Here is a 23,347-nt window from a genome sequence, read left to right as displayed (position 1 = left end):
AAGAAAAAGACAATGTTTAGATAGATAGTCTTCAAAACTGACACAGCATATTTATCTACAGCAACAGAGGAGGCTTTCCGTTCCCACAAAGATTTACAGTCTCTGCAACTCTCTACAGGGTTGCTATGAGTCAGAACTGACTTGACAGTGCTTAACAAAAACAATTAATCTACGGATTCAAGAAGCCAAAGCACCAAAAACTAAACTAACAGAATATAAGTCAAATTAAATTAAAATTTCATTTTTTAGAATATTAGGGTTAAACAGTAAAGAAATCATGACTGTCTAAAAAGTAACCAGAGAAAAAATTCACAGTGCTATCGATAAAATGGAGATAGATCATTTTTCAAAGCAATACCAAATGTCAAAGCAAGTGAAAATATATCATCAAAGCTCTGAAAGTGAATTGCTAAAAGAATTTGTGAAAATTCAAAAAAATGAAAATATGTTTCAAAAGGGAAGTAAAATAAAGACATTTTCAAACAAGCAAAGTTTAACTGAATATGCTACCACTTGGCCAACTGAAAATACTTAAATTTGGTCTTCAAAACAAAGGAAGCTTATCTCGGTGGAAGCTGGAAGAAATAATGAGTAATGAAGATATCTGCAGAATAATGTGCATAGAAAAATTTTCTAATATATCAAAATAGGGATAACACAAATATATACCAATGGTAGGATGGGTAAATAAATTTTGATATATTTATACAGATACCATAAAACGATGAAAATGAATAATCAACTATTGTACCATACATGAATAAATCTTACAGTCATAAGATATGCTAAGCAAAACAAAACAAAACATATTCTCTACTTCCATTATATAAACTTTTAAAAGGCAAAATTAATCTATATTCAGGAGCCACGGTGGCATAGTGGGTTATGTCTTAGACTGCTAACTACAAGGTCAGCAGTTGGAATCTACCAGCTGCTCTGAGCAAGAAGGATGAGGCTTTCTGCTCTCATAAAGATTTGCAGCTTGGAAACTCTATACAGGATCTTTATGAGTTGGAACAGACTCCAAGACACATAACAAATTTATATGACTTAGGGATGCATTACTACCTTCAATAAGCACTGGACTTTCAACCACAAAGTCGGTGATTGGAGCCCACCAATCACTCTGCAGGAGAAAGATGAGGCTTTCTGCTCCTGCAAAGATTTCTAGCCTCAGAAAGCCTATACAGATAGCTAATAATGAGAACCAACTTGAGCACACATAATAACAATAACAACTACAGAACAAATAAGTAATAGCAAGAAAGTCAATTATCATAAAAGTCAAAGTAGTAAATTCTTCTAAGTACAGAGAATTAATAGGGGTAATACTTAAAACGGAGTCCTGATATGGCACTGCAAGATAAGCACTGGGCTGCTAACCAAGATTGGTGGTTCAAACCCACCAACTGCACCTTGGAAACTCTATACAGTTCACTGAGTTGGGCGGATTCAATGCACATAACAATAACAATGGTGTTTAAAATGCTCCTTTGCTAACTGAAAGCTCCCCAGCTCAAGTCCATCAACTGTTTGGTGTGAGATATATGAGGCAGGGTGCTTCTGCAAAGATAGGAATCCTGTGGGGCAGTTCTATTTTGTCCTATGTTATTGTTGTTAGGTGCCTTTGAGTTGATTCCAACTCATAACAACCACTGTCTAGGGTTTCCAAGGCTGTAAATCCTCATCTTTCTTCTGCAGAGCAGCTAGTGGGTTTGAATTGCTGACCTTGTGGTTAGCAGTCTTGTGCTTACCCTACAGCACCCACAGCACTCCACTCTATCTGATAAATAAGAATCAATTTGGCAAAGATTTGGTTTATGTGAGGAGGAGCACAAAGAATGACTTTTGGGTTTCTGGTTATGTTCCTTGTCTAAGTGGAAATGGCTGTTTGATGTTAAGTACTGTTGAGTCAGTTCCAACTCACAGGAACCTTGTACAGGGTTTACAAGGAGCAGTTAGTGGGTTTGAACTGCCAACCTTGTGGTTTTTGAAATCCAGTGCTGATCCTACCATGCCATACCAGGTGTTCTCGGCTATAAATTTAATAACTATAAATTAATTTGTTCATTTCCTTTTATGCACCAAACCCCCATCTATAACTCTCAGAATGAATTACTAAGAAATACATTTAATTTCTTTAACAATGAGGGAAGAAGGCGCCCAGGCGGGGTAAAGAAGCAAACTAGTCATGTGAGTTGCTGAGGCTGAGCCTGTAGTGCGACCCCGCCCACAGTGTGCACATAGCATCTTTCCTGAGTTCTGCTGTGGTACCTGCTACGACCAGTATTGCTGCTTTAATGTGCTGAAGAAATCTGTGCGGAACAAGGAAAAGTGCATCATGCCTGAAGACAGGGGAGGAGATTGAGGCTGAAGATGGAGAGAATACAAGGTGAAGGCAGAGACTAACATGGGGTTTGGGGGGACTGTGGCCATTGGCCTGACTATCTTTGTACTCTCCATTGTCACCATCATCGTCTGATTGTGAATTGTTCCTGCTGCTGTTTGTACAAGATGTGCCGCCGACCCCGTCCGGTTGTGACCACTACCACAGCCACTACTGTGGTGCATACCCCTTACCCTCAGCCTCCGAGCATGCCACCCAGCTATCCTGGACTGACATACCAGGGGTACCATTCTGTGCCCTCCCAGCCAGGGATGCCGGTAGCACCCTACCTGATGCAGTATCCACCACCCTACCAAGCCCAGCCCATGGGCCCACCTGCCTACCACGAGACATTGGCTGGAGGTTCAGCTATGCCCTACCCTGCCAGCCAGCCTCCTTACAACCCAGCCTTCATGGATTCCCCAAAGGCAGTTCCCTGACAATGCTCCTGTCTCTGGCTGCCGCTGTGACTATGATGTGTGTGTATGAATGGTTCTGCTGGCACGGTTCTTTGCTGTCCTATGGTGTGTTTGTGTGTGTGTGTGTACTCCCTCTATCTGATGTAGCTTTATCTGATGCCGAAGAGGTGGGGACCACCCCTTGCCAGAGTGGGCTGGGACCTAACTTTCTGTCCTTGTCCTCTCTTGAATTTAACCTGTGCTTTCTGAAATCTCATGCAGACTTCAAAGTGGGAGTGGGAAGACTTCTTTCTAGAACACTTTGGGAAGGCTGGATGGGTTTGTTGTACTAGGGTAGCATCACTCTGTGGGTAAGGATGTATCCAGAACCGTGAACATTGCCAGTGTGTTCAGTTGTGTCCTGGTTTTGGTAGTGACCAGCCACTTTTGAAAGCCATGGCTTCCTTGGGTGTGGGGTGCCCTTTTCAGAGTCAGACACATGCTGAAGTCAGGCAGGTGGAATTGGGATCTGGCTGAACTGGGTTTTGATCCCAGAGGTCCCAGTGTGGATCAGTGATTTCAAAACCCTCAGGTGCATTCCAGACCATTCTCAGCTCTTGACAGCTATCTGCCAGGACTGTCCCTGCACTTTCCCTAGGGCCACATGGAGGGCTATGTCCGCCCCCAGTTCTGGCTGCCTGTGGGGAAGTTTTCTTGCCCTAGCTTACCCCACCCTTGCCATAAGTGGACAGTGATGTCTGTCCACCAGCAGACTCAGGTCTCCTCCCTGAAGTGTTTATATTTTTAGTCAAATATTTTACCCCATGTTCTGTTTCAAAACATGTTACAGTTACTGAGGCTGAAACTCCTGGGTTTTGGCAGGGAGATATGGCTGATGCTGAGGGGCAATCTGATCTCAGCACCACAAAATACTCAGCTTCTTGCACCTCAGTCCACAGTTCATCCTGACAGCTGGACCAAAGGTGGGTGGGGCTGTGGCTAGCTGTTAGGCCCAGACACCAAAACTCACTCAGTGTTCTTGTCCTGTTTCACTAGAAACATCTTAGCTTTCTCTCTGCTGCTGTGTTTCTGAGAAATGTTTTAAGGTATTATCCTTGTTTATAATAAATGCAAAGATTTGGAATTGCAAAAAAAAAAAAACAATGAGGGAAATACCCACATTATAATTTCCAACCAGTGTCCGCTTGGCCTATAGATAGTTATGATTACTGTGTGCATGTACATGAATGAAAAGCTTGCAAGCATTTGGAAGCAGAAGATTCAAGACCAGGGCATCACCTCTGTTCTCTGGCATTTATTCTGTGGGATTACTATATAAAAGATACGGTGGCTATTATACAGGATTTCAGAGGTTTTGTCTATCCAGTCAATAATTAATATCTTTATTATATACCATTAACACTTTCTGCACAAATTAGTTTAAGTATAATTACTAAAAGTTTATATAAAATAAATCTATATTTCCCCTTTCTGAATTATTTACAAAATTAGAACAGTTGTTTTATTCACATGGACTTGGAATTGTCATGGCAAGAAAAACCCATAAAGAAAATAGACTCCCTGGCATTTTTTTGTCCTTAAAACAACAAAGTTAGAAAGCCTAATTAAAAGTATCAGCCATATTTTCAGATGTCTTCCTTGGAAAACAAGAAAGATGACAACTAGTAATGTGGAAAGAAAAACAAATGTGGTGATTTATCCCAAGATGTCAAAAGGGTCTCCAGTGTTATACCAGAGAGCAGACACAGAAGAGAAAGGTTTTCTGCAGTGAGGGTATAAAATAAAAGGCAGAAAAGGGCAGATGCTTGCAATCCTTTAAAAAATGCTAAAACTAAATGTTGGCTGCCTGCTAGGACAGGTGTAGTATGTTAATTATGGCAAGAATTTTTCCATTAGATTCATTCCAGATTTCCATTTATGCCCTTATCCTTAAGCCTCTTCTTCTTCTTCTTCTTTTTTTTTTTCCTCTAAGATTTAACTTATACAATCCTTCTCTTTTATGGGACCTTAATCATTTTTGTTATAAGAGGGGCTAGATTCTATAAATAGAATCCTTTTTCTGGGATATTTTTCAACTGCTGATCTTAAATCAGAGATGACAAAGGGACATGGAGTAGAATTTCATATACAGGTAACTTTTGTCTTTTGTGTCATTTCTTAACTAAAAAATTCTTCTATGATGACTGACAAAGAAGCAAAGGTTGGGGTCCTATAATAAAATAGATCAATTGCCATGATGAATGAATTTGATACCTGGAAGAGTATCATAGAGATTCCCACACTCTCTGGCAGAAGATACTGAATCCAACAATGGCCAACATCCCAACTCATCTAAACCAAACTCATGAATTAATGTAGTTATATCAGTAAGACCAGGTGGCAGCCATCCAAGAATTGTGAAAGAATTCAAGGATGAAATTGGGAAACTGTTGGCCAAGATGCTGGATCCAACATTACAAACAGTCACTGCCAGTGAACTGGCAGATTGTGAATGTCATTCTGCTCATTAGAATGGGTCAAAAGAGGACCTGGGGAACCTTAGAAAAGCAAGTATCTCTTCCGCTTGTCCAGTCTCCAATAATGAACAGCATCATTAGACACCAAAACAAAAATAACTTCCTAGGGGAAACACAATATGGTTTCTGAAAAAAGAAAGCATGAGTCACTGATTTATTATTGGTTTCTGAGGTTTATAAATAAATGGCCAAATGCTGGCATAGTCTAGAATAAAAACTTTTTTTTTTTTTTTAAGTTCCAACATTAGATGAAATGTGAGAAGGTAATGGAGGGATCACACCATATGGATAAAACAAACAATGATTCCTACGCTCCTTCAAAAGGAAATGTCTATTTATTAGCAGGAAAGGACTGACTTCCTTTGAGACTTAAAAGAGATCAGGTTGTGATGGTAAAGGACATACTACAAAAAAAAAAAAGAAAGAAAAGAAAAAAACCCCAAGGAGAGTACAGTGGCTCCATAGGATAAGTAGTAGACTATAAACCACAAGGTCAGCAGTTTGAGCCCATCAGCTGCTCTATGGGAGAAAGATGAAACTTTCTGCTCTTTAAAAGATTTACAGCCTCAGAAACCCTCTAGAGGTTTCCTACGATTCAGAACTGACTGGATGGGCACTTAACAACAATACAGAAACTAAACCAAACTAAACCCACTGCCACTGAGTTGATGATGACTCACAATAACCTATACAACAGAGCAGAACTGCCCCATAAAGTTTCCAAGGCTGTAAATCTTTATGGAAACAGAATGCTACAATTTTTTTCCTGTGGGAAGACTGATGGGTTTGAATTGTCAACCTTTTGGTTAGCATTTATGCATATATATTTGTGCTGCTGTTAAGTGTCATCCAATTGGTTCCAACTCATAGCAATCATATAGGGTTATTAAGGAGCAGTTGGTGAGTTTGGACCACTAACCTTACAGTTCAAACCAACCTTGCATATATACAAAAAATGTTTATAACTCTTATAAAATGAAATGAACTTTTATTACATTAAAAGAAAAAGAAAAAGAAATACAAGGAGTGAAAAAGAATTGGGCTATTCACTAATGATGAATTTGATAAGTTCTGCCACTCTTATAAGGAGCTCTGGTAGCGCAGTGGTTACGAATCAGGCTGTGAACCAACAGCAAGGTCAGCAGTTTGAAACTACCAGCTGTTCTGCGGGAGAAAGATGAGGCTTTCTGCTCCCGTAAAGATTTACAGCCTCGGAAATCCTATACAGGGTCACTATGAGTTGGAACTGACTCCACAGCACATAACAACAATAGCCACTCTTAAGTAATTTGCAACCTTGCTCACAAGTCTAGGAAGAATTTCCTCAATGCAAGCATTAACCTTCAAGAAATTCAGAATGCCTTTCATGGACCCAAGCACAGTAGACTGATGTCTCTCCTACAAGTCAGATGCTTATTTTTGGTAATCATTTTTAAACACCTAAGTTCTCCTTTTTATGCTACATTAACTGTTGTTGTTGTGAAGTGCAGTTGAGTTAGTTCCAAGTCATAGACACTCTGTAGAGAAAGTCCAAGGAACAGCTGGTAATCTTGAAATGCCAATCTTATGATTAGCAATCCAGTGCTTATCCTATGGCGCCATACTAAGACTCCTATGAGAAATTTATAATTTATGTGTATAAGAAAGTGTGAGTGTTCTCAGGAACGAAAGAAGAGAAAAAATTATTTGATGATCAGATTGTTTAATATTTTCAAACAATTTAATGGTACTGGCAAAGGAACTCCATGAAGAAAAATAAGAGCTAAAAAATAAATCCTCACCCCAAAAAGAGGTAATTTATTTAAATAAATATCTATTTCCCTTCCTTCTTTCTCTTGTTGAGCAATTTCAAATGACATATAATAGTTATCATTTGCAGAATCAATTATTCTTCAGGATAGAAATGAAAATAAGTCTGAGTAGTAACCTGTTTCTCAGGCTTGACAGTCCTGCAAAAACCTGCCTTCTTTCTCCTGGTAGGACACATTGGGAGATGCTAGTCTCATTCATTCATTTGCATAGCAGTGCCTTGTCCATATCACACTTTTCAATAATGAATGACTATTTCACTCCTATTCTTTCTGCTCAGAAGAAAGAGGAGGTTTTCTGTTTCTATAAAGATTTACTGTTTTGGAAACCCTATACAAGGATGCTATGAGTCAGAAATGACTCGACTGCACACAGCCAGCCAGCCAGTCATTCTCCCTGTTACTCCTTCTCCTAAGAAAAATGGAATCTACTCTGAAACTCCTCTAGAATGAATATGAAAAGAAAACAATTGCATGGGTGTCTCCAAGGGCCACACGTTGAAAGCCTAGCCAGTTAGCTAGTTGTCATCAAGTCCACTCTGACTCATAGTGGTTCTGTATCTGTCAGAGTAGGATTTCAATTGCTGCTTTTTCAGAAGCAGAACCCTAAGTCTTTTTTTTAAAGTACATCTGGGTGGACTCGACAATCTAATCTTTGGCTAGCAGTCAAGTGTGTTCACAGGTTGTGCCACCCATGAATTCTTATTTGAAATTTATGTAGTTCATAATTACATGCCAATATCTCTAAACAACTGTCTTAGTCCAGAAGTTACACTGAAACCTGACCTCAGTGAGTGACCCGGTTGGTATTTGATATACTAATAGCATAGCTTCCAGCATCACAGCATCATACAAGCCACCACATAAAACCAAATTGAGATACTAAGAAGAAGAAATACGTGGTCCAATTCTAAAAATGTGCCATTAAAAACCTTATGAATTGCAGCAGAACATTGTCTCGTATAGTGCAGGAAGATGAGCCCCTGAGATTGGAAGGCAATCAAAATATAACAGGGAAAGAGCTACCTCCTTAAAGTAGAGATGACCTTAATGATGTGGATGCAGAAAGCTTTTGAGACCTTCATTTGCTGATACTGTATGACTCAAATTTGGAAGAAGATACCCATTAATAACCAGACCATGAAATGTATGAGTCTAGGAAAATTGGAAGTCATCAAAAATGAAATGGAAAGCATAAAAACCTATATCCTATAGGAATTAGTGAATTAAAATGTACTGATATTGGCCATTGTACATTTAATCATTTGATCTACTATGTCAAGAAGGACAAACTGAAGAGGAGTGGGATCACATTCATTGTTAAAAAGCACATTTCAGGATTGATCAGGAAGTACAATACTATTACTGATAGCATAATCCATATACACCTACAATTGATATAACTATTATTCAAATTTACTCACCAACCACTAATGCCAAAGATGAAGAAATTGAAGGTTTTTACCAACTTATGCAATTGACCAAACATGCAATCAAGATGCATTGACAGTTACTGATAATTGGATTGTGAAATTTGGAAACAAAGAAGGATCCATAGATGAAAAATATGGTCTTGGTGATAAAAACTACACAGAAGAATGTATGGTAAAACTTTGCCACAACAGTGACTTATCCATTGCAAATACTTTTTTTTTCAACAACATAAACAGTGACTATATACATGGAACAGCTGGTGAGCTTGAACTGCCAACCTTGCAGTTCAAATGGCATTGCAGTCTGGTACATTAACCCACAGCACCACACCAGGACTAAGGTGTGCCTGACCCAAGCCATGGTATTTTCAATAACCTCATATGCATGTGAAAGCTGGACAGTGAATAAGGAAGACCACAGAAGAATCGATGCATTTGAGCTATGGTGTTGGAGAAGAATACTGAAATTACCATGGGCTGCCAAAAGAACATGCCATGCTTGAGCTTGGAAGAATTGCAGTCAGAGTGCTCCTTGGAGGCCACAGTGGCCAAACTTCATCTCTCATACTTCGGACATATTGTCAGGAAGGACCAAGTCAGTCGCTGGAGAAGGATATCATGTTTGGTAGGGTAGAGGATCAAAGAAAAAGAAGACCCCCAGTGAAATTAATTGACAAAGTGGCAACATCAGTGGGCTGAAGCATGGCAACAATTGTGAGGTTGGCCCAAGACTGGACAGTGTTTTGTTCTGTTGTGCATAGGGTCGCAATGAGTCAGTACTGACTTGATGGCACCTAACAACAATAACAAATTCACATGGAATTTGCAGGATGGTATACCCAGAGATCCTATAGACTATCTATGTGGAAAGAGACTATGAAGAAGTTCAAAATCGTGAGTCAGAACAAAACCAGGAAACATCAATTGTGCATATGCAATGAAATGATTCCACAAGAGCCAAAGCACAACCTCAAGTTATCCCGTCTGAATTTAGAGACCATCTCAAGAATAGACTAAATGCATTGAACACTAATTTTGGAAGCCAGATGAGTTGTGGAATAACAGTAAAGATATCATATAAGAAGAAAGCAAAAGATCATAACAAAGACAGGGGAAAAAAGAAAAGACAAAAACGGTTGCCAGAAATGACTGAAACTTTTTCTTGAACATAAAATAGCTTAAGCGAAAGGAAGAAATAATTAAAAGAGGTAACAGAGATTTCCAAAGGGCAGCTAGATAAATAACATAAAGTATTATAATAAAATTTCACAGATTTGGAGTTAGAAAACCAAGTCTAGAACATGTTCAGCATTTCTCAAGTTGAAATAACTGAAGAAGAAAACATCCAAGCCTTGAGTTGCAGTACTGAAAGATTGTATGGGCAAAATATTGAACAATGAATGCATCAAAAAAAAAAAAAAAAGATGGGGGTGGGATGGGGGGAGAGGGACACAGAATCACTGTACCAAAAAGAATTGGTCGACATTCAACCATTTCAGGAGGTAGCATATGTTCAAGAACCAATGATATTAAAAGAAGAAATCCAATCTGCACTGAAGGCATTATTGAAAAACAAGGCTCCAGAAATTGACAGCACACCATTGAGATGTTTCAACAAATGGATACAATGCTGGAAGTGCTCAGTTGTGTATGACAAAAGATTTAGAAGACAGCTACCTGGCCAACTAACTGGAGGAGAATATTTGTGTCAATTCCAAAGAAAGGTGATTCAGGGGAAAGAGAAAATTATCAAATAATATCATTAAAATCACATGCAAATAAAATTTTACAAAAAATGAATTAAAAAACAAAAGAAAACAAAAAACACATATGCAGCAGTATATCAAGTGCTAGAAATTCAAAGCCAACTCAGAAAAGGATGTGGAATGGGAGATATCATTACAAATGTCAGATGGATATTGGCTGAAAGCAGAAAATATCAGAAAGATATTTGCCTGTGTTTTGTTGACTATGCAAAGGAATTCGACTATGTGGATCATGACAAATTATGGACAAGATTGGGAAATTCAGAACACTTCATTGTGCTCATGCAGAACCTGTGCATAGACCAAGAGGTAGTCATTCCAACACAAAAAGGGAATAACATGTGATTTAAAATCAGGAAGAGCAGGTATCCTAAAATCAGAACTGTATCTTTTCACTATATAGGATCAGCACTGGGCTGTGAAACACAAGTTCAGCAGTTCAAACCCAGCAGCTGCTCCTCAGAAACCCTATACAGGGCCACTATGTGGTGGAACCAACTCGACGGCACTTAGAAAGAGTATTTAATCTATATGCAGAGTAAATGACACAAGAAGCTGAATTATATGAAGAACAAGGCATCAAATTTGGAAGAAAACTCAAAATGACACAACCTTGTTTGCTGAAAGTGCAGAACACTTGAAATACTGATGAAGATTAAAGACTAAAACCTTCAGTATGGATTATACCTCAACATAAAAATAAAATCACACTAGTAAGGTATGCTCACCATAGAATAGTCAATAATTCAAAATCAAAAGAGAAACATTTACCTAAGGACAAAGTTGAGAAGGGATGGAAAGGTGGGTGGAATACAAATAGGAACCACAGGGAGAAGGTGGAATAACTGTTGCTTCATGAGGTGATTGTAATCATTGAGATGAAACAAAATGTATGATTTGTTGAATGTAAGGCCGATTATCTTGTCTGTAAAGCTTAACTCAACTCACAATAAAAAGTTAAAAAAAAAAACCGAAGCCAAAAAAAATTGCAGTTAGACCAATAAGCATTATCATGATAAACACAGAAAAGACAGAATGGCCAAGCATTTCATTTTACTTGAATGGCTCAACAATCAACACTCATAGAAGCAGCAGTCATGAAATCAAATGACATATTACATTGGGCAAATTTACTGCAAAAGATTTTCTAAGTATTAAAGACTTAAAATTAAAGAATTAAAAATTAATGATGTCACTTTGAGGTGTGTTTAACCCAAGGCTTAGTATTTTCAATCACTTAATATACATTCTAAAGCTGGACAGTGAGTAAGGAAGACAGAAGACTTGATGCCTTTGAATTATGGTGTTGGCAAAGAATATTGAATGTGCCATGGACGGCAAGAAGAAAGAACAAATGTGTTTGTATAGCCAGAAACTCCTCAGAAGTAAGGATAGGAAGACTTCATCTCAGATAGAAATAGATAGAATGACATAGATAGAATATGTCATCAGGAGAAGGATGGAAGGACATTATGCTTGGTAGAGTGTCAGTGAAAAAGAGGAAAACCCTCAACAAGATGGATCGGCAAGGTGGCTATAACAATGAGTTTAAATAGAGCAATGATTGTGAGGATGGCATAGCACTGGGCAGTGTTTCCTCATATTGTACATAAGGACGCTATAAGTAGAAACCTACCTGACAAAACCTAACAATATAACAGCTCCTAGTCTGACAGGAAGGCATAAATGTCAACTGATAATAGGGAAATGTTTGCCAGTGTGTTTGCATAAAGGTGGGTGTGTAAATGTTTTCCTATCAAATTGACAAATCAAAACATCTTGTTATGTCAAAAGTTAAAACATACACACTGACAAATTTGTGCTCTACTGTGGTGGTTGGTGGTGATTCTGAATCACTGCACCCCTGTATAGGGTTTCCAAAGATGTAAATCTCTGTGGGAACAGAAAACCTCATCTTTCTCCCACAGAGCAGCTAGTAGATTCAAAATTCTGACCCTGTGGTGAGCAGCTCAACTCATAACCCACTACACTACCAGGGTTCTTAATAAGAATGAAAAGGATTTTTAGGGAAAAAAAAATTAGGAAACAAGTTTTAAAAAGCATCATAAAAGCTGACCCTAGCTTTCCAACTTCTAGAGAATAACAAAAAATGTACATAAAGATTTAGCCTTAACAATTGCAGTTATATCTGTAATAGTCAAAAAGTAAAATCAATTGAATTGTTTAGTAACAAAAGGTTGGTCAAGTTACTTGCAATATGTTAAAATGACAGAATACTGTGCAACTGTTAAAATTGTGTACAATGCATGTATTCGTTAATGTTGAACAATGTTCACAAAATTGTTAGGCAGCTAATACATACTAAAAACAAAATACGATGCAATTTTTGCAGATTAGGCATGTACACATTTATATAAATTTACAAGTATACTGATGTAAGTATTGGAACATACATTAAAAAGTACATATTCAGGTTTTAGGATTGCATTTCCACTTTCCTCATTTTTTAAACTCATTTGGATTTTCTGATCTTTTTTTGATGATCATAACTACTTCTGAAATAAAAATGTAAAAAATGAATACGATAAAAAGCTCTTTGCGTCAACACAGTCTTTCTTAAAAAAGAAAGCATGAGAGAGAGAGAGAGAGAGAGAGAGAGAGAAAGAGAAAGAGAGAGAGAGATGTTGCCTGAATTCTTTGCAACTTCTAGGTTAAAAGGAAAGGCCTTGTGAGCTTATATTGGATGGTAATAGTAGGTAGGAATGGATAGGAATAATCTATACTCAGGAAGTCACTTGATTTGCATGTTTCATGTCTCATGAGATTTCAAAATTTTTAAGTCCTTCTGATAAACACTAAAAATCAAAAAGCCAATGCTGAGATTTTTCTTCATCTGTACAACAGATTCTTAGAATATATTGCCTTTTATTTTAGATCAAAGTATCAAAGCTGTGTTTGATCCAAACATAGTCATGTAGATCAGGCATTTACAACTAAAGTCAACCTATTCATAATCATGAACCTTTTTGAAATCCTTGATTTTTTTTTTTATCATTGTGATGCAAAGAGTATTGGTGATAGCAAGACTTGGAGAGCAAAAGCTCTCCTTTGTTTTGAAAGCATTCCTCTTTACCAACACAGGAAATTAAAAATGCAAGCACCAGGAGCCAGTCAATCAGGGAAACAGCATTGTGAACGTCAGGGCTTTGGGGCTACAAATTAGGAAATTAGTTTTTCCCTGAACAGAAGCATATTCACTAAGTAATTTGTTTTCTTTTAACTAGCGCTATCCCCTTATATCAACTGGAGAAGTAAATTCAAATTAAAATCGCTATTCATCAATTACTGCTGGATGTATTTGGCAATAAAGCTCATCAACTATAATTTCAATCATTCAAACTCAGAGCTTCGCAATAAAAACAATTTTGGAGGGAGAAAGAATTAGAAACTCCTAGTTACTATGCTGATGCAAAGACAGGTATTTCCGAGGATTTTACATTTATTTAATCATCATTGAAATTTAATTTTTTCCCTTTTTCAATGAATACATGCAAAGCACTTAGGGATACAATAAAGAATTTACTGACATGGTCCCTTCCTGTATAGAGCTTATATTATGGTTGTGTTGTTGTTAAGTTCTGTCAGGTCAGTTCCAACACATAGTGATTCAGTATAGGGTTTCTTAGGAGCAGCTGGAGAGCTTGAACCGCCAACCTTGAAGTTCAAACTGTAGACAAGAAAAGCATTAAATGAAAAATCATAATTATAAATTGTGATGATCATTTTGAAGGAAGATAACAGGATTCCAGAAAGAGTAATAGAAAGATGCCAATTTATTTTGGGATATTTGAGAAAATAATGCCTGGGCTATCCTTTGTTATTGTTGTTGTTAAGTGACATAGAGTGGATTCTGATCCATAGTGGCCCTGTATAGGGTTTCCAAGGAGCAGCTGGTGAGCTTGAACCACTTAATTTGTAGTTCAAACAACTTTGCAGTCTTATGCATTAGCCAACAGCACCACACCAGGACTCCTTTGTTGTTGTTGTGAAGTGCATCTAGTCTGTTCTAGCCCATGGTGACCCTATATAGGGTTTCCAAGGAACCGCCAACCTTACAGTTCTAAGGGCTTTGCAGTCTGGCACATTAATCCACAGCGCTACTCCAGGACTCAGGACATCCTTCATGTCACAACTTAAATGTGACCTCCTCACTAACCCCTGTTCTCATCACATTCTTCTCTTGATTTCACTAACATCACTCTTTCCGGGTCTTCCTATCACCTCCCTGGTCATTTTGAGAAGGTCTTCACTGAGAGTTCTTCCTGTTCAAGCCAATCTTTAAACAATGAAACTTTCTGGGCTAAGTTGAAGACCGTCTTCCTTCATCTTCTCAAACTTCCAATTAGGGCAATCAGTTTTACACCTGTTACCTCAGCTGTCCTCTGTATGTCAATTCCCTAATTTACTTTTCCAGCTCTTACCTCTCTTCCAAGGTCCAGATCTGTATATCAACTGTGTGATATCTTTTTGAAAGATTTCATAGACATCTCCAGTTCAGTATGCCCAACACCAAAATCAAGATATTTCTCTCTGATGATTCTCCTCTAGAGATCCCCATCTCACTAAGAAGGGCTATTCATTCAGGTGCTATGTCAGAAATCAAGGAATTAACTGTGATACTACTAGTCCCTCATCTATCAATTATAACTGGTAATTCAGTCTTGTCTACTAAATATTCAAAACATATCTTTAATTTCATCAATTTTGTCCACCTCATGTCCTATCAATTGTTGCTTGGATACTGCAAGCTTTTTCTTGTGTTTGCATCCATTCTTGTCCCAATCCAATTCATTGTCTTAAATGAAAATATTTTCAGATTACTTCCTGGCTTAAAACTCTCCCACTGTTCTGAGGTCCAAGTCTAAAATTATAGTATGATCTTTAGGAACCTGGATTATCTACTCACTATGTAGTAATTCAGTCTAATCTCATGTCAGATCTTTGCATTATTCTCTATTCTTCAGCCACAATTTTTTTTTTTTTTTTTCAGTTTCCAAGACTAAGAAAAAAAGAATCTTCCTTTCTTAGAGTCTTGGCACAAGCTGCTTTTTTCTACCAGGAACATCTCGGGTCTGCCTGCTAAGTGTTCCCATTGTACTATATCATTTTCTGTACCAAATAAATGTACAGATTGACTATAAGTAAGAGATAGACGTAGCAATAGAAATGGCTTCAGAATTAGAACTTTTAATAAGAGCATATTAAAATAAGTATGGAAGAAGGCATTTCCAGAGTTGTTTAACATTTCAAAATCTTTATCACAGAATAAGACTTTTCCTTTCTTCTATTCTGCCATTCTGTAACATGCTCACTTTTATAAATTAAGGTAACAAGGTGGCTGCCATGGCTCAAGCCATTGTGCCCTGATATAAGCACATTTGAGACAAGAAAAAGGAAAAGGGACAGCAACATAATGTTTTCTATCAGAAAGAAAAGTCTTCTCAAGAGCCCCTATCATATATGTATATTTGTTTTGTTGTTAAGTGCCATCCAGTCAGGTCTGACACATAATCACCCTTTATAGGGTTTCCAAGGAAGAGCTGGTGAGTTTGAACCATGGACATTGCAGTTCAAACCAACTTTACATATATGAAAATTCTTTTGAAATGCTTGGGGAAAAAGAGCAACTTTTATTATAAGGAAGTCTGATTAGGTAAGTACTGAGAGAAAAGCACAGGCGATGTAGGCTGGATTACTTGTTAACTTTACAATCAATAGTATCTGGCACGTGCTTTAGAATACTCATCACACTAATAATTAAAGAACTAAATACATAAATGTTGTGACCCTGTGAGAATATAAACTCTGAGACTATGGTGAATATGTCTGCCTATTTTACTATTATAAGCCCAAATTCAGCATGATGCATAGCCTACATAAGAGATCAATCAGTGTTAGTTCTTCAACTGATTGTCATTTCTCCTGGCTCAGCTCCCATCCAGTCAAATTTTAAACACTTCCTTGATAAAAGCAAACAAACAAAAACAGGGAATTTTTTTAAAAAGTACTTAGTTCTTTATACAATGACTGCAATTCTCCTAACCCCTTCTTTCTAGTCATGTGAATAGACATGGCTACTATTGTCATTGAGATCCAGGAAGGAATTATTTTTTAAAAAATAAAATTTTAACATCTTTTATAAAGTTATGTGATCCATAAAATTTTAAATTGCTTCAAGTACAAAAATGTGAATTGATTCCTGAAAAACTCACTCAAATATCATTCAAGAGGGGAAAAAATATGCAAAATCAAGGAAATAATTTAAGATGGTTGTCACAAAATTTTGAGTCTAAATTTTCCACCATGAGAACATCACAAAAACTGATAAGTATGTTGTTCAGATTGAGTTATTAGGGACAAAGCAAATATAAAATGCCTAACATATAAAGGATGCTTGGCTCATTTTTGTTCTTAATCTATCACAAAATAAAATCCAGGTTATTCCTAACTTTGCCATCACCTAAATACAATGGGCAAATTGATTATGTTCCTTAGTTCATAAATAATAAAGTAATCTTAAAATAATTTTCAGTTATAACATGCTGTCTGCCCACAAATGAAAACATCCAGGCCGAGGCTGTGATAACTTTCACTCTCGTGGAAGGAAGAATGGTACTGGAGACAAAAGATTCCAATACAATTATTTTATTTTATTTTTCAGTTGTTTAAATATTCATTGGAATTAATTCAATTTAAGACATCATCAAAAGTGAGACTCCTATTTTTTTAATACCGCTAAAAAACAACAACACTTAATTACAATAAATGTCTTCATGATAAAACAGAGAAAAAATTGCTTTTGTCAAAGATTTCATTTTAGTTGGATCCACACTTAACACTCATGGAAGCAGCTGGCAAGACATGAAATGTTGTTGTAAGGTGCCATTGAATCGGTATTGACTCATAGTGACCTTATGCACAGCAGAACAAAACACTGCCTGATCCTAGACCAACCTCACTATATTGTTGCCCACTGATGCTGCCACTTTGCTAATCCAGCTCACTGAGGGTCTTCCTCTTTTCTCTGACCCTCGACCTTACCAAACATGATATCTTTCTCCAGTGACTGGTCCCTACTGACATTATGTCCAAAATATGAGAGACGAAGTTTGGCCATCCTGGCCTCCAAGGAGCACTCTGGCTGCATTTCTTCCAACACAGATCTATTGGTTCTTTTGGCAGCCCATGGAAATTTCAATATTCTCCTCCAACACCATAACTCAAATGCGTCAGTTCTCCTACGGTCTTCCTTTTCACTGTCCAGATTTCACATGCATGTGAAGTTATTGAAAATACCATGGCTTGGGTCAGGCACACCTTAGTCCTCAAGTTGACATCTTTGCTCTTCAACACTTTGAAAAGGTCTTGTGCAGCAGATTTGCCTAATGCAATACATCATTTGATTTCTTGACTGCTGCTTCTGTGAGTGTCGATAGTTGATCCAAGAAAAATAAAGTCCTTGACAACTTCAATCTTTTCTCCATTGATAAGAATGTTGTTTATTTGTCCAGTAGCAAGGATTTTTGTTTTCTTGACATTGAGATGCAATCCATACCGAAGGCTGTGCTCTTTGATCTTCATCAGTAAATATTTTTAAGTCTTCTTCACTTTCAGCAAGCAAGGTTGTATCATCTGCATATCACAGGTTTTAATTTAATGAGTCTTCCTCCAATCCTGATGCCACATTTTTCTTCATATAACCCAACTTCTAAAATTATTTGTCAAGCACACAGGTTGAATAAGTATGGTGAAAGAATACAACCCTGTCTGTCGCACACCTTTCTTAATCTGAATCCATTCAGTGTTCCCATGTTCTGTTTGAACAACTGCCTCTTGGTCCATATACAGATTCCTCATGAGCACAATTAAGTGTTCAGGAATACTCATACTTTGTGATGTTGCATTAGGCAAATCATGTGAAAAAAATCTCTTTAAGGAGGTAGAATATAGATGGTGGACTAGGGAGAAAGGCGATGCAGACCTCTTGATGGTAGTAACATGGAGTACCAGATGAAACAGGTGCAAAGGAAGTCCCAGAATGCTGAACTTCTTATAAAGGAATAATTAGGAGGTTTCAAGGCTTACTACACATGGGTTTGGAGCAGTAGCCAGAAAGGAGGTGTTTTCTGATTTGCAGCAGCCAGCAAGTTCCAGCACATCCATTTTGAATGGGAAGGAGCATATACAAGAGAACACTCCCATCGCAGGGATCTGACCTATCATCAGAGAAAAAGGTGCGAACATTTCTTTTTCATTTTTTCATTTTCCTCTGTTTGCCCACCTCCACTCTGGGGACCAGAGGGGGTACCTGAATGAGTAGACACCTCCAGGGATGGTTCTACTAAGCAAGCACACAGATCTGCATAGAAAAGATTGATGGGTGCAGAATTGAAAAGTGGGGAGGAGTTAATAGGAACATCTTAAAATTGGAGTGTCTCCTAAAATGAGTCTGGCCAGCCCTGGGCTGGTTCTCATTGGGAGAAGCACCTGAACAGGCTTTCAGGAAGGTGAGAGAGTCAAGAAAGGAGAAAAAGGTAAAAAACAAAGCCTTGAGTTACATCATAAAGTACAATGGGAGCATCTTGAAATTTCCTAGGCAGGTAGCTTTGAAGGCAAGAATCCAAAAAAGAGACACTAAAGTCTTACTCATATTTTGCTGTGTGTGTGTGGCAGTTTTGGACTTTAGTGTCTAGTCTATTTTTTGATCCACCTTTTATCTTAGGATGGTAGCTCTTTCTGTCTTTGCCTTACCAAACAAGAGACAGCAATTGCAGTCTTACAGCCAAGCTACAATTATACCCTATAAAATCCTACCATCTGGGCAAGAACCAATATCAGCTGATATATACAAGAACAGCATAAATAATCAAGACCTGCTTAAATCACTCTGAGTTAAATAGTAAGAGAAGTGAAAAGAGAAGCCCATCTCCTGATCACATCTACTAGGAGACAGTCAGAAAGCTTAAGAATATGCCAACAAAAATTCACATAATTATTGAAAATACAACAGCACCACAATTCCTAAAAAGCAACAGACCATTTTTGCTCATGTCCAGAAACAAGACAGAGTAGCTGAAACAAACTAGCTAGAGGTAGACCTAGAATTTCCATTGGAAGGAGTGCAGGCTTTGGAATTATCCGATAAGGAATTGAAGAGAATGACCCTGAGATGCATCCAAATGTTCCACAGAAAGGTTGAGGAAAATAAGGAAGAAGTCAGAAAAGTGCTATAGGAACAATTAAATAAAATAGAAATAGCATTGGAATTCATTCAAAACCTTCAAAAAGAGGTTCAGACGATTAATAGTAAAATATCAGATATGAACAATACACTGAAAGGGCAAAAGAGTAGAACTCAGGGATGGAAACCAGCATCAGTTAGCATGAAGACAAATCTCTCAATACTGCCAAGATAGAAGAGTATGTAGAAAAATGAATAAAAAACTTTGAGTAAATTGTAAGATTCGTGTGGGTTAACATGAAGAGAAATAACCTCTGGATGATTGGGTCCCAGAACAGGAAGAATCACAGAAAACCACACAGGAGATAGTCAAAGAGCTGCTGGAAGAAAATTTCTCTAACATCCTGAAAAATGAGAAGATAAGCATTCAAGAAGCTGAATGAACCCCAGGAAGGATTGATCCCAATACAAAATTACCAAAACATATCATTATCAAACTCCAAAATCAAAAGACAAGGAGAGAATCCTGAAAGCAGCTATGGAAAAGCTTGTCTTTGTAGGTAACAGTTCTAAGATTAAGTTCTGACCTCTCAGCAAAAACCATGCAGGCAAGAAGGCAATGGGGAGACATATATAAAACTATGAAAGAAAAAACTGCCAACCAAAAATCGTTTACCCAGAAAAGCTGTCAATCAAATATGATGGTGTAATCAAAACATTCCAAGACAAACAGAAATTAAGGGACTTTGTAAAAGCCAAGGCAGCACTTCAAAACATCCTAAAAGATCTTTTAAAATGTTCAAGAGCAAACATGTGACTCTGAGGACTTAGGTGCACCTGACCCAAGCCATGGTATTTTCAATTGCTTCATATACATGCAAAAACTGGACAACAAATAAGGAAGAACATAAAAGAATCAATGCATTTGAATTATGGTGTTGATAAAAATGACTGAAAATACCATGGACTGCCAGAAGAATGAACATAACTGTTTTGGAAGTACAATCAAATTGCTCCTTTAAAAGGATGGTGGCAAGGCTTTGTCTCCTGTACTTTGGACATGTTGTCAAGAAGGACCAATCTGTGGAGAAGGACATCATGTCTGGTAAAGTGGAGGGTCGCTGAAAAAGAGGAAGGCCCCCCAATGATAAGCAGTGACACAGTGGAAGCAATAATGGGCTCAAACATAACAATTGTAAAGATGGAAAGAACTTTGCAGTGTTTTGTTCTGTTATATCTAGGGTCGCTATGATTTGGAACCAACTTGACAGCACCTAACAACAACAGGAAGTAAGCTAAGTGGTATTTAATACCCTCAACAACAGCCAACCTAACAAAACATTAGGGAACAAATTCTGAGCATGAGTATGTCTGGTTCTCCAGGTGCAAGATGTACTACTAGTTTCTGATGGGCATTCTACTTGGTTGTGCCAAAACACATAGAATCCTGGCATACAGATATAAATTAAAGAGCAGATGAGTTAAAAATAGTCATAAATGAAAAATAAGAACAAAAACGCTGATGGTTTCATAACATGGGGAATGTCATTAATGTCACTGAATTATACACATAAAAATGGTTGAAGTGGCAAATGTTTTATTATATATACCACATCACAATATTTTTTAAGTTAAAAAATAGATAATAATCTAACATGTAATCTAAATAAAGCATTATCAGAATCCAAAAGAAAAACATATTCACACATGTAAGACTAGGATTTTAGTTTTAAATACGGTTTTCATTTTAAATAAAATTCCTTAAAAACAGAAAGTAACTTGAGCATTGGCAAAGGGAGTCCCCAAAGGAAAAAAAAAAAAAAATGTAAACAGATGGCTAAGAAAGATAGCCCACATGCCGAACACAGACCTTGAGGAGGCATTTCTAAGACTTAAGTGGCATTTCCCAGCCTGGGCCACTTTCCACAAAGATCCTTATTTAACCCATGGAAAACACGGGGCCAACGTCAACAACTCTTTTCCCACTTGCCTCACAGTAACCAAGATTAATTTGCAACTCTTCCCAAGGTTCCGAAAGAAGCTGACTACCAACCACTTGAGACAGTCCTCTAATAAATCAGCATTCGGTGAGCCTTCCTGAGCTAACATCTTTTCTTGAAAATGGGTCATTAAGACCTACCTAGGCACAGTGAGCATTCAATTTAATGTATGACACACATCTGTTCCACTTTCTCAGTGAGCAGATGTTTTAAAACAACTTAATCCCAAACTTTAATCAAAGGGGAGAAAAAAATCTTGGTAACATTTAAAACTGAGGTTTGTAATATAATCCAAGTGAGGGCTACAGAGACCATTTTGCTGAAACTAATCAGATTATGGAATACTGGTGTGGTGCTGTAGGATCATCACTGGACTGTGTGTGAACTATAAAGTTGCTGTAAGTCGAAACCCTCTTGACACCATTTAACAGCAACAGCAATGAGATTACGGAGTCTTGATGTAGTACATTAGGATAAGTATTGAATTGCTAGCCACAAGATCAGTGGTTCAAATCTACCAGCCACTCCTTGTTGTTGTTGGGTGCCACTGAGTCAGTACTGACTCATAGCAATTCTATGCACAACAGAACGAAACACTGTCTGGTCCTGGGCCAACCTCACAACTGTTGCCACACTTGAGCCATTGACGCTGCCAGTTTTCCAATCTATCTTGTTGGGGGTCTTCCTCTTTTTCTCTGACCCTCCATTTAACCAAACATGATATCGTTCTCCAGCGACTGATCCCTCCTGACAATCTGTCTGAAGTATGACAGACGAAGTTTGGCCATCTTGGCCTCCAAGGAGCACTCTGGCTGCACTTCTTCCAACACAAATCTCTTGGTTCTTTTGGCAGCTCAAAGTACTTTTTATATTCTCCTCCAACACCAGAACTCCTTGGAAGCCCTATATAGTGTAGCTATGAACCTGAACTGCCTCTAAAGCACATAACAACAACAATGAGATTATATAATATCTAAATCAATCCTGCATAATCACCTGAATAAAAATTCAAGGTCTTTTTTTTAATTGGACTTCTTTATTTTTCTTTTCAATGCCACCATTTCCCAAAGACCTCCTTCTACATTTAGACCAAGTCACCAATATAGAAGTAAAACCAAGCCCTCTGTAAACATTGCAACTTAACACCTTCAATACCCAAAGACCATAAAGAAAAGCTCACCGATTTGTCTTTCACAAGTAGAGCACAGCATTGGATTCCAGCCATTAGCATTTTGTGTGGGTTCCAGGCCACAGAGTCAGCCCTGTTGTATTAAATAAAGAAAAGGACAGAATAGGGAGGAGAGGTAATTAGTTTCTACTGGCAGAAAGAATGCTATCATTAGCAGCATCCATATTCAGTACTGATACCCAAGTTAGTGTTCTATAAGATTCCTTTTTGGGGAGGAGTTTTGGAGTTACTTTTTGAAGAAAAACAAGTTTCTTTTTGTTTATTTGCAAAGTGAAACTTGGATGAGCAAAGTCCATAGAGATTCTCTTGCCTAACTAAAAGGCAGCTGTGAACTGGAAACTACATTTACCTGTGGATGCCATGCAGAAGCTTGCGGTGCTTCCTGGACATCAAAGCTGAGCCACCCCAAGAAGCCTGTTGAGATATTCGTATAACCAAAACAATATTATTTCAATGTTACTTGTTTACCATCTGGTTGTCATAGAAAATCCTGAGTGACAACCTCAATCAATCTTATTTGACAATGTTTTAGGTTATGTTAACCAATTTGTATTCCATAAAATTTTGATAACTGGCTCTACTCAGGAAACCAGACTTCATCATAATAGATGGGCCACCATGGATCCTC

The 23,347-nt window shown here is 37.7% G+C and overlaps 1 protein-coding gene and 1 pseudogene across 1 annotated transcript in view; one reads left to right on the top strand and one right to left on the bottom strand.

Moving 5' to 3' along the window:
* The window catches only part of GADL1 (glutamate decarboxylase-like 1), a 247,673-nt gene that overhangs the window by 189,328 nt on the left and 34,998 nt on the right, over positions 1–23,347 (bottom strand). The window contains exons 9-10 of the mRNA XM_006851594.1: positions 23,069–23,133; positions 22,711–22,792 (exon numbers count right to left, since the gene is read on the bottom strand). Coding sequence (XP_006851656.1) covers positions 22,711–22,792; positions 23,069–23,133 — 147 coding nt within the window. The remainder of the gene's footprint in view (positions 1–22,710; positions 22,793–23,068; positions 23,134–23,347) is intronic.
* LOC102842444 lies at positions 2,411–2,826 on the top strand (annotated as a pseudogene).

This window comes from Chrysochloris asiatica, unplaced genomic scaffold (genome assembly GCF_000296735.1).
Source record: "Chrysochloris asiatica unplaced genomic scaffold, ChrAsi1.0 scaffold00030, whole genome shotgun sequence".
NCBI lineage: Eukaryota > Metazoa > Chordata > Mammalia > Afrosoricida > Chrysochloridae > Chrysochloris > Chrysochloris asiatica.
The sequence above is the reverse complement of the archived record's forward strand: the minus strand, read 5'-3'. Positions and strand labels throughout refer to the sequence as shown.